The 13,065-nt window shown below is 40.3% G+C and overlaps 1 protein-coding gene across 4 annotated transcripts in view; it reads left to right on the top strand.

The window, feature by feature from the left end:
• The window catches only part of Ebf1 (EBF transcription factor 1), a 385,024-nt gene that overhangs the window by 286,601 nt on the left and 85,358 nt on the right, over positions 1-13,065 (top strand). For 2 of the 4 annotated variants that reach the window (XM_027425266.2, XM_027425270.2), the window contains exon 9: positions 2,157-2,290. In XM_027425266.2, coding sequence (XP_027281067.1) covers positions 2,157-2,290 — 134 coding nt within the window. The remainder of the gene's footprint in view (positions 1-2,156; positions 2,291-13,065) is intronic. The other 2 variants (XM_027425267.2, XM_027425269.2) reach the window with 1 other exon arrangement.

Consider the following 13,065-nt stretch of genomic DNA (forward strand, 5'->3'; position numbering starts at 1 on the left):
AACCCCAACCACCCATACATTCACATACATGAAACCCCTACACACACACACACACACACACACACACACACACACATGAACGCACACATTTGTACTTTATAAATAACAAGAGGATAAACAAAGAAAGGAATTGAGTGTAAACTCAGCAGGTCTTGACCATGTAAGTTCTCCCCCATAGACAGATTTCTCTTAGATGCTCAAACATGCCCTTCCATGTCATTTTATGCTATGGTAAACAGTTTGGAAGAGACTTTGTTTGTCTAAACAATTATGCCTGCAACATAAAAAATAAAAACAGAAACCCCAAAGCTAATAGATGCTAACATGAAGACCATTTTGAAATCTGCATGGGCAAACATAGCCTCAGCATTTAATGACACTACTGGAGTCCATACTTTGCAATTAGATAGGTTTCTCATACCCAGTTCATCCAAGCCAATATTGAATATTTTTCTAAGGCATCTAGCGAGACAGCAACACCTTTTGCATGTGACCATAGTACCTGAATATATTGAGTTATAAATCAATAAAATGAGATCTGGTGATATGAACAAAATGTTTTCAAAAATGGTTATGTTTTATGAATTTTCATAGTTAAATGTAACTTATATATTTTATAGACAGCTTGAAATCCTACATTGTGTAATGTCATTGCTTCAGAAGTCTGTAACTGTGTGTGTCAACATTTTAGTTTTCAAAAAAGCTTTTGTATAAGAAAAAGTCCTATGCCCTTGAGACACTTATGCCCCACCCTGTTTAGGTCAAAAATTGGACAAGAATGAAGTCCAGTCATGGACCCTTTATACTTTCTTGACTAATTGCTTTGTTTGGGGATAAAATGCAGGAAAGTAAATATCCAAGCTGCCTGTTTCAGCTGCAGATGTGTTCCTGTGAGTTCAGCCAACACCAAATGTTTGGTTTGGATGTTTTCAAACTTCTCTGTGCAAGGTTTGGAGGATTAATTTGAATCGGAACCAACACCATCCTACTTGTTTGTGTGGTGGCACGTGAATACTGGTCCCACTGGGACTAACTTAATGTTTTCTTTGCTCATTGCAAAAGTTAAAACATGAGACTTTGCCAAATTTGACAAAGTCCAATACTAATTATTATTATTTTTCCACGACTTCCCACTCACATTTAAAATGAACTGGTGTTCTCCTTGGCATCAGTGCTTGCGAAGTCAGTCTTGAATACTTAATTTTCATTGAAGAGGATGGATAGTCTCACTCTCTCTTCTTGCACAATAGTTTGCTGTGGTGCTGTTTGTGAAAGTAATAACCGGTATCATAAGGGCAACAGCATGGCACTGATGGCAAAGATCCTTTGTGGCATCAAGCTGCCTTCAGAGAGGTTTCAAAGTCATAATCCTATCACTCCATGTATTTTTAGTAATTCTGCCCAGAATAAGCAATGCTTATTAGGAAAGCCACCTAACTTGTGCTTGCAGTCACAGTCTTTGCAAATGAAGGCCATTTGCAATGGAAAGAGATACCACCCATACATTTTTATTTCCTGGAAACACAATAGAGCCAAGGTCATTATGACAGTTTGTGGTTCAGCAAAACCACCACTATTTGTTTGCATAATTTACCCCAAGTGACCCATGACTTTGAATCCATAAAATGGGACCCACAACATGTATTTGAAAAAATCGTAATGATTTTAAATGAGGAATGTTATTGCATTAATGTTACAGAGAGAAAAACATGGAGCAAGAATCCTTCCTGCTCCAGCCTCCTGCTTGCCTTGTTAGCCACCTCCCATTGGACAGGAATGTTCACCTAAGAATGTAGACATTTTCACTTCACAAATATATTCAACCTTGAAACAATTCTATAAAGCTTCCACAGCATTGGAATCTCTAGCATTTGATAAATTCAATTTGTTTTCTGTGTTAAATTTCACAAGCATTCAAAATGAATAAAGAGATGGGTGAAATATATGCATCTCAATAGAAGCAATGAAAAAGATGCCTTTAAGAACTAAAGTTGCTCCCTGGGTTTCTGGTCCTGATGTGGCTAGGAAATGTTGAGGTCTTGAGGGGCTTTCTGTTAGTGAAAAGATAAAAGATTTTTTTCTTTTTCTCAAGTCTCCCATCATTAAAGTTTGGTTCTAACAGCAGACTCCTTCTCTTTTTCATGTGTGTTGAAAAGCAGCTACTCCCTGTATCAAAGCCATCAGCCCGAGTGAAGGATGGACGACGGGAGGCGCGACTGTGATCATCATAGGGGACAATTTCTTTGATGGGTTACAGGTCATATTCGGTACCATGCTGGTCTGGAGTGAGGTAGGTGTTGTCTGAACATTAATATCTAATAGCTTGGTCTAGTTGAAGATACTGTCTATACTTGAATTTCTAATAGAATGTGTAGGATTTAGTGGTACCACTCTGGGTGGCCCACCTCCAGTCTACAGAACTTTGGAAACAAGGAAAGATGAACTGAGTTTCCCAGGAGGCAATGCTTGCTGTTGGAATCGTTTCTATCTAACCCATGAGCACCAACAGAGCTTTCTGTTTGGTGGTTTGTCTTCTTGGACTTGTTATAGGCTGATGATCCTGTTGTATAATGGGAAGTAGAAAGATGTTCAAACCTTAGCAAGTCAATTATGTGTGGACAGTCCATAGACAGAATCTACTATGGCTTGAGCTTCAGAGTTTACTATTCCGGTGACAGTCATAATGCAGGGAGCCCTTGACTTACTTAGAGACTCTTCAATCAGAGTGAGTCACTAGGGGACCCTGGAGAACCCAGGGTTTTTCCACAGTAAGAGCATACAGTTTTATAGTGTAACTCCCAGCATGTGACCATGACTGTTCTGTGTGCAGTGCTTTCAGCATGGGGATATGACCTAGCTAACATTTCTGGCAAATAACTAATATTTATTTATTTAAGATCTTAGAACACAAGCATTACCATTTCAGGAAGGCCACAATAGACAGCTTGTTATCTGAATTTGGAGCCCAGGTGTCCTAGCCAGCACATTCAAAGTCTTCACTTAACTCATAGTACAAAATACAAGCAAAGTCTGGACTGCAAGAGGTGGCTTGACCCCACTTGCTTACCAAGTAGTACTACTTGATCGGCTTTGTGGACTCCTGGGATCTAGGCCATGCACTCTCTGTACTACCAACAACAAACTCTTAGATGTAGCCTTCTTGATAAGCACTTTGAGCCTTAGAGATAAGTTGCCATTGGACTAAGAGTAGCAACCCAGAGCCCTCAGGAGGTCCAATGTGTATGTAGCCACATAAAGAAGTGAGAGTCAGCCTTGGAGTGGGCACCAAGCTTTGTGACTTCTGATCCTACTTGTCATAACATAGCTCTTCTGGAAAGCTTTGTTTTCTTTGTTTAGGGGCTGCAGGAATGAACTGAGAGTTGGCTGTGACAGTCGGGCATGTTTTCCTGACTAACACAACCAAAATGGATATTGTCCATTTTAAAGCTCTCCACACACTCTTCGCACCAGCAGCCACCAGCTCCGCATGCCAGTCATTCCTGCCAGCATGCTGCTATAGCCTTGGTAGTTTCACACTCTGGCCAGAGCATTAAAGCTCTTATGAAGCTGAATCTGAACCAGGCTTATCAGTCCATCCAACTAACAGTTATCTAAGCTAGAACATTCCGGGCAAGAAAAGTGCACTAAATGTCCTCCTGCCAACTGTCCTCCATTTTTCACTGGAAGCATTAGGGTATCCATGAAAAGGATCATCTCCATGGCTTATTTTGTTGCCACCTGGTGTCTTCAGCCTGATGTGAACAGTGGCCTGTATGAGAACAGTCTTTCCCAGGTATTGGGAGCCACATCTTCCAACCTTTCTGCCACTCTTTCTGCTGTTTATTCAGCAACAGGGGAGTGAGGCAGAATAAATCTAAGGTGGTCCCTTGCTGTGTCATGGCAACCAGATGAGGACTTGGGTGGGAATCAGAATGGGCAGCAAGTCTCATGGACTAATCCAAGGCAGCCTGAAGAAATATGTGCCTGTTACAGCTCAAGTAGGCTCTATTAGAGGGCCGGAAAGGATGTACCAGGAACTCACATTTGTGCCCCATCTTGCCACTGGTTTGACAAGGCGGTGTGTCTCACCTTCTTCTCTATTATTCTCCCATCCTTGTTGGTGAAAAGATAACCTTGTTGATATGAAAAGATTGATATCATTTACCTTAGGTTCGACAAGGTTGACAACCAGATTGTTTCAAAAGATCCATTTCCATATAATGACCTGCAGGGAAGGCATTGAAAGGAGAGCTCACAGGAACTGTACATCTATTTTTCTTCCACTTCTGGGTCCCTAATACTATTGCCACATGTTGCTCATAGTTCAGGTGGCCTCTAGGAGGAGAACATCAGGGTATCTGCTGGTTCTTTGCTCTTTTCCTTTTCCAAAGTGTCCTAGAGAGCTATGTCTTAAATTAGGTGTTCTGTCTTGTTAGAAACTCATATTGTGGCTTATAAGAGAATTTGGCAGATATCCTTGTAGAATTAACAAGGTCACATAGCCAGATAGTGCCAGACATTATATCTGATGCATACAGTGTAATTTTAGAGATGTAGAAGTCCTATTAACAAGGACAAACGTAATTTTGAGTAAGGGAACAGTAAGAGGGAGTGGAAATGAATGGGGAAAATATGGAAAGTTAGCTGAGCAGATGCAGCAGCACTGAGTCGTAGTGATAGCAGCAGTGGAGGTAATGATGGTGGTTAATTGTAAAATTTAAATAGGAGCAAATAAAACAAAAATGAAATTATGTGACCATCTTTTGTTTTTTGATGGAGAAAAATAAATTGTCAATCAAGTTCAAAGCCATTTGTTAAGGTCTGAGTTGGATAGGATCACAGCTCAATGTTGTATTTAAGATCTGGTATCCATGAACAGGCTCTAGGACAATGCAGTCTAAATTGCTGGCATTCTTGGAGCCCTTACTTCCAGCCAGACAGCATGCCAAGTGTTTGTGATGGCTGTCATGCAAGCCTGGGGACCACTGTACACACTGTACACAGTCTTTCAGGGACCAGAGCAGTAGCTCAGGGGATGCTGTAAGTTGGTCAGTTACCAAATTTTCCCATGTTAGATGTGGGACTTGAACCCACAGGTTCACTTGTGGGGCTCACCATCACAACGGATCCTGCTTTAACCTAGACCATGGTCCCCATCTGGAAATCTTAACCCCCAAGATTAGTGTGTTGTGCCCACCCTTGCTAGCACTATCCCATGCCAGGGGAGGGGATTCCTACCAGTACCACCATCCTCACCAGTCTGAAGCAGTGGCGTGCACAGTCTCAGAGATGGAAAAGGGAAACCCTTCATCTTTCTGTTGTGTATTTTTTGGATGGAGTCACTAAGTTCTAAGGAGAATTTGCCCTTGTGAGGGTAAGGACACATGCTGTAGCCAAGGAGCAAGACAACTAACCTGTTTGGGCCTCTGCTCTAGAATTAGGTCCCTGTTTATCCAATGTCTTTATCCCTAACCATGTGATTGATGGGCCTGGCATCTCTCAGTTCCAGTACCTGCAATCTGAAGTAGGATATTTTTTTTTAAAATCATTTCTCCATCTCCCCAATTCCATAGCCCAGAGCACTGAAGGCTGGTGCACCAGGATAAGCAAATAGTAGTGTAGATTAGCAGTTGATGCTATTATGTGCAGTCTTTTTTTAGCTGAAGAATTAAAAAAAAAGGGCACAGAAAATAGGACCAGCTTAATTTACCCTCAAAGGTATGCTCTTCTACCACCACATCATCTTTTGCAAATGAGTAGTTCAGCTTAGCTCCCTGCAGTCCCCTGAGGGTTGGAAGAGAGAAAGGTGGGTCCCACCTTTCCTGTGCGTTCACCCTCACAGTGTTCCTGTGATTCCATCCTTTTGTCTTTTTTGGATGTTTCTTGCCTTCTTCCTTTTTAGTCAGTTATTTTACTGATATTCTTAAGGTCTTCTCCCTGCCTTACCCTCAATTATTTCCATGAAAATGCATTGTACTGTTTTATATATAAATGGAGGAAAACCGCCAGGGTTGATGAGAGCTAATGTTGAATGTGGATGAGGTTTTTTTTTTTTTTTTTTTTTTTTCCTTTTCTTGACCAGAAATGTTTTTGGTTGTTTTGCTTTACCACCCACATGGCATGTGGCACACAGAGGGGCTTGTGCTACTGTTTTGTACAACTCATCATCATCTCAATATCTCTTCTGAATTCCTTCAATTTCTAAACAATGAGTAGTAGTTGGCTTGCCTACTGGTTGTCTAACACTGGGATAGGTACCCTGGGCAATTAAAGTCGGACTTTGTGGGATCTGGTGTTTTACTTGGAAAGACAACTTGCTCCCATGAAACAAATTAGAGAGTTGCATAACATTTATATAATCTAGTATTAAATTTGTGGCTTGCAATTCATGGCAAGGTTCTAGAAGACAGGGAGTAGAGCAATCCGAGGGAGACAGTTCAGAAAACCAATCAAGTTCCAATTATTTTTGGATGGCTCTGTGGTAGATATTTTAGGCTCTCACGATCCTTTTATTTAATCACAGAAATAGCAAAGAGGATGCATACTAAGGTATTTAATTGACCTTATTTTAAAAAGTATAACATTGAGATTGCAGAAGCAGCAAAATATATTCTAGGCAATGGTGTAGATTATAGGGTTAGTGGTAGGCAGAAGAGTCAAGACTGGGCAGTTACTCTACTCTTACTGCTCAAAAAATAGAGAGTTATTATTCAGTGGTGGTGACTGGGCCTCAGTTTTCCCATTTGGAAATGAAGCATCTATGTTGCATTTTCTTTAAAATCAATCATACAGTCCCTTTTCTCTAGAATATTTTCCCCAGAATCCCCACCCCCACCAGAGTCTGAAGTGGGCAGAGATCCAGGTAGGAGGCAGTACCTTGCTTTTTGTTCTTTCCTTTGGACCACACCTGGCAGTACGCAAATACCAAGCCCACCTGTAAAAGGATTCTTAGAACATCACCAAAATAATTTAGTCACAAAATTGGCTCTCCCTATTGCATCTCCAGTCAGCACCTTTTCATTCTCAAGTCCTCAGGCTCTAGTATTTGCTACAAACAGGAAGTATATACTACAGCACCTTCCAGATAATCACATGGAGTGTTAGTTTTCAGGGATACTAATAGATGTCTCACGCCAGATGAGAGAATGAAGTTCTTTTTATCCCATTAACTTTGGTTATCAAATGAAACACATTCAACTTATCCTTGTATAACTTTTAAGGCCCCATCATGCCTTGAGTCCCTAGGATTCGGTGTTTTACATGCCGCAAACTTCTGTAGCTGCAGAACCCTTGTTCTTAGGGATCACGTTACAGGAAAGATACTGTAAGGGCTGACGTGCATTTTGATTTTATGTTAATGAAGCCAAGTTATGAAATTCAATGGTGAAAGTGATGGGGTCAGGAAAGATGTGAGAAATCGCCTGAAATATTTGCATAGTATTATCCAGATTAGGCCAGGAATGCTTAGAGCCATCATTCCTTAATGCTGCAAGGCCTTGAACAGACTTCCATACGCTGCATCTGGTTTTATTCAGTGTGCACTTGGCATTAGATGCCGTGTGATTTTGTAGGACAGCTCTATTTAAAGATTGGCGGTATCCTCAGCTCAGACCGGAGAAGCCAACACAAGGGAATAGCTGTACGAACCAATTAGCCTTACACAGGGGTGCATGCTCTCCTCTTCAGCCAAAGCAAGGGTATTGTCTGAACCTAGTTCCTGAAGATGAAGTCAGAGGAGGCTGCTGGGGTGGATGGAGTTGGGTACATGGCAGCTTGCAGGGCCTGGGAAGCAACTCTGCAACTTGAAACCCCAAAGTGGAAATGGAGGATTTAACATCTTCTACATGTCTGTATCGACTGGTCTCCTCTATATGCAAAGCAGAGAGGAATGGCTGCCATAGAAACAGAAACAGTGTTTGTTTCTCAGTGACTGATATTCAGGAATGGATGGCAATGACACATGTATAGAACTCACAGCAAGATTCCCAGGAGACTTTGTTCACCCTTAAATTTTACTGGACTTCATATAGAGTCACAGAGCCTTCAGGAGTGTGTCTCAGACTCAAGCACAGCCTTCTTACTTTTAGAGGAAGAGAAGGCTCCAGAGTGAGAATATGACTTGTCTCAGGAGCATCTTAGCATCTCAGTGCTAGAGTTAAACCCAGCTTCACACTCGTTCAGCTTCAGTTCATATCTCGTTTTCTCGTAATTTCCATACAGTCTTTGACTATATTTTCATAAGTGCACCAACCTTTCCAAAGTGGATGCACTTTATCTCAGCACTCTGATGTCTACCCATATCACATTGTACATGAAATAAATTCAATTAAATTGAAAAAGAAATGAAGATATATTGGAAAAAATAGCTCAGTCACCATGTCTTTTAAATTTCATACTATAGGCTATTTAGGTGAATATATGGTTAAATATAAATAGTCATATCCACTTAATTTATATTAAGGCCTGATGTACAGATAAAATTTATAGCTGATTTAATGTATAGATTTTAAATAACTTTTCTATTTTTGCTTCAAAATCTGTATTTCCTTAACTAAAACATGCAGAATATGCTGGATAAAAATTTTAACCTCCTTCTGAGTCTGTTACTTGAATATGATATGTTATTTCTTCATTCTTGAGAAACACTTAATACAATGAAATATGATAATGTCCACCTCCATCTGGCTGCTCTCTCCATATCTCCCCTAAAATGTCCTCTCCTAGCTTCATGTCTTTTTTTTCTTATAACCTACTAAGTCTAGTTAGTGCTGCCCATATGTGTATGGTTGTGGCGCCATACACTGGAGCACGGGAACTCTATTAGTGGCCAAATTCTCAATAAAGAATGAGTCTCCCTCCCCCAGCAACTACCCACTCATGGCCAACAGCTCCTTAGGACTTTGAAGAACAACTTTCAAGCTCAAGTAATTTTATGGGGAATCATTTCTAAATGAGCTAGTATATTAAAAAAAAGATAGGAATGGTCTAATGACTATTCTAATATAGTTACATGGTTACATCCATGCTCACTTTATTCTTAAGAGTGCCTTAGTCTATATTTTCATCTTTAATGACCAAATCATTTGCAATTTCCCCTTCTCTATTGATAATTATGTGATACTGACAAAAAGACTTAAGCTGGCATTTTCAGTGAGTTCATGGTGTGTTCAGGAGGAATGTATGTAGGCTCCCATAACTTCAAACCAGCAAGCATGGCAATGTGATGTGTTTAAACAAAGAGGATCCACACTGGCTACAGCCATGCAGCATTTTTGAAGGGAAAGGAATATCTGTGTGGCACTGTGCTCCTTTCCTGGACCTTTAGTGCTGGAGTTTCTGAAATGTTTCCTGCTGCTCTGAGCTGAGACTTCCTCCTCCTACCACCTACACCAGGTTCCTCTCCCTTCGCCTTTATTCTGGGGTTCATGCAGACCACCTTGGGGCACCTTCTTTTCAACATCTGCACCCACAGTCTATCTGAACTTCTCTTCTAGTCTGCAGTGATGCCTAGTAGCTGCTTGTCCAGTCAGGGTTCTGAAAGCAATGGTTGGCATCTCTTCGGATATTTTCTCTCATGGCTAACTCTATGCACTTATCCCTGTCATACTATGTTCCTTGTGCCTGTCCAGCTTTAATTCAAAGTTGATAACATATGTGATCTAACCCAATTGATGGCTGTCTCATTTTGCCTAAATTTGTGCCTCAAAGTCTATATTGATTTAATGTATTAACTGCCTATTATATGGAAGATACATGATACAGAATTATGCATTTTATTTGTCTGAATCACTTACATTAAACTTGGGCTGTGAGTTTGAAGAACAGTTTTCAAGCCCTAGTAATTTTATGGGGAATCATTTCTAAAAGAGCTGGCATCGTTTTAAAAAAGACAGAAATAGTCTAAGGGTTTAAATGAAGGATCTTCTCTCTCCCTTGAAGGTGGTGTCCCTGTAAAATCCAACTTAACACCTAGTGCCTAACACAAAGCCCCCCAAATCAACGATATTATGTTTGAGAATGACTCTGCCTACTTTTTCATTCATTCATTCCAAACAAATGTTCCTTAGCAATTGTTTTGTTTGATAATGCTTTAATCACTAGTAAATAGGTATAACAGTTTTCATTAATACATGTGATATTTAGATATAGTTGTAGCATGATAAATATGTACATAAATGCCTTAGCAGAAATTGAGTGAAAATGGTGAAGTTTAAGAATTAGAAAAGCTAGCTCTTTTTGAGATATTGATATGGGTATTTATGTTATTTGTAGTTAGTCTCTCCTCACCTCATTCTCCTACATGCAACTGAAAGTCAGAGGGTTAGATGACTTCGCAAAGCCCCCCTCCCCCCAACCCCATCTGGTTAGTTGCAAAGCTTGGGTTTGAACTTTAGGAGTCTACCTAAGTTCCGAGCCATCTTCTAATAATACAGTGAAACTCATGATTTAGTAAAATATGTCAAAATAGTGTTACCCTTATGGAATTTCAGGATACAGTACAACCAAGAAAAAGAAAGAAAGAAAGAAAGAAAGAAAGAAAGAAAGAAAGAAAGGAAGGAAGGAAGGAAGGAAGGAAGGAAGGAAGGAAGGAAGAGTATGTTGTCTGCTTTCCCAGGTACAGCTAAGAAGCAGCAGACCAGAGCCAGGTGGTTCAGAATAGGCTCAGTGACAGCAGAAGGGAGAGCTCTGTGTCCAGGGCAGAACTTGAAAGCCTAAAAAGCAGACAGAACCGTATTACTGGGCAAGCATATTGATGACTGCTCATAAGCATAAGCGTGGTGGCTCGGCTCTGAGTCACTAAGAAAGAGCTGGCAGCTAGACTTAAATTAATTCTGCTTAAAACAGCAGGGTATGCATAATGTGTCCTGAAAAGACATCAAGCCAGAGCAGGTGTAGGGCCACAATGTTCAAAGAGGTTCCACTTCTGTAGAGTCTACTTATCTCTCACTCTGAAGGGACGTGCAAAATGACACATTACTGACTATTTGTATAAATACCAGTATATCAATATGCAAATATGGACTCTATCACTTTCATATTATAGGAGTCTATATCTTACTGCTTTGATATTCTTTATACCATAGAAGGTCCCGAAAATCCTCTTGGTGAAAGGCAAATTCATTCCTTGTCAGTGTTTTGGCCTTTAACTATGTTTTTCTTTTCCTCATTTCCCAAGCAGAATTTACCTGTAAACTGTAAGCTTGAGAATAAATAATTGGCCCTTTCTATAAATGCACCAGGCCTTCCTTTTTCTTATACATTAATCTCTAAGCAAACAGTCAGGAGTACAGAACCAATGACTGGCCAGTCAGGAGTCCTCTGGCCTAAATATGGCGGGCATCACTGAGAAGGCGCTCTTTGTGTTGCTTGGCCCCAGGGGTGAGCTGCCCTGTGAATCCCTGTTGGACTTTAGCTCAGCAGCGCTTCTCCAGCTCCCAGACTGTCAGGATGCAATGCAGTGTTTGGTGAAGCCCAGCTGGCCTGAGATCTACATCCTGGGAAGGGAACTGGGGAAGGTTTATTTAAACAACTTACAAAATAAATAAATAAATAAACCCACAAAACCAGAGGCAGTTGAAGTACACCATGTTTATTTTAGTCCCTTTCTCTCCAATCTGTTATTTTGGAAATTGATCTCGCTGCTGTTTTGTTTTGATACAATTAACTGCATTGATGGAGGGTCACAGTTAACTTCCTGGTCCAAAGAACCAGGCAGTGTATTTTTTTGGAATGCTTAATGAGGATACCAGGCAGTTTGTGGCAGCCAAGTCAAAAACTTCTTGTTTTTATCTATCTATCTATCTATCTATCTATCTATCTATCTATCTATCTATCTATCTATCTATGTATTTTGGGAAAAAGAAAGAATTCTGAATGGAATGGTATTGGTTATTTCTTTCCTCTGTTTTCTCTTGGTGGTTCTGGGATTGAATCCAGGCCCTCAAGAATGCTGGGCAATTGCTGTACCCTAAGCTATACCCTAGCCCCGATTCTTTTTTTTTTTTTCTGAACACTAATAGAAGAGTTTATTTTATCTTTACCTTCATTATGAGTATTTAAGGCATCTTGCTATTTGTTCATTCAGTGTTTGATGAGTTGTTCATAAGAACGGACTTATTCCAAGGTCCCAGTAAAAACAAAACCCACCAAGCATATATCTTCAAGGAACTGATATTCTATGCAATGAACACAGACAACAGCTAGGAAAGTCCCTCAGCAGACCTCTAGCACACACACACACACACACACACACACACCCTATATCTATATATCTAAGTTTATATTTATATCTATACATCTATACCTATATATTTATATCTATGTTTATCTCTCTGGCAAGGGAAGTGTCAGACAGCATTCAGAAGCATCACTGGCTACTCCAAAGCTGAGTTTTACTCCCCTATGGAATTCAATTCCTGAGATTGAGTTTCAAGAGTCTCCTTACAAGTTTATCTTTTGGGATTCACGAGACTGACCTTTGTGCTAAACATTGGTTTTAGCTATTTCTTGGAAGGATGGAAGGAAACCAGAATGTTTGCGCAATATTCAATGCCTCTGCTTGCTCTCTCCTTCCCTGAGAATTCACATTCTGATGCCCAGACAGGCACTCTTTTGGAATGAAAGAGTCTGTGTTTCAAATGCCAGAGAAGCCTGATTAGGTGGGAATGAACCAAATACAGGGATGTACCCGGGAGGCACAGTGGAAGCAGAGCTGTGCTGTCCTCAGGAACATACACTTTTCATAGTTTAGCTTGCTGAAGGAAGGCCTAAAAATAACAACAAGGTTTCTTTTTTAATTAATTAATTTGTTTACCTATTTATTTATTATTTATTCATTTATTTAGTGTGTGTATGTATAGGTAGGTCAGAGAGAGGGTAACTTGTGGGAGTTGGTTCTCCTCTTTCCACTGGGTGGGTCCCAGGGAATCGAACATTGGTTACCAGGCTTAGCAGCAAGTACCTTTATCCCTTTGAGCCATCTTTCTGGCTCGGAAAAAAAATATTTTTAACGTGTCATATGTAGTTACAAAAAGAGAAATGCTTCAAGAATGAAAGAACAGCAAG

This window comes from Cricetulus griseus, chromosome 7, assembly GCF_003668045.3.
Source record: "Cricetulus griseus strain 17A/GY chromosome 7, alternate assembly CriGri-PICRH-1.0, whole genome shotgun sequence".
Taxonomy (NCBI): domain Eukaryota; kingdom Metazoa; phylum Chordata; class Mammalia; order Rodentia; family Cricetidae; genus Cricetulus; species Cricetulus griseus.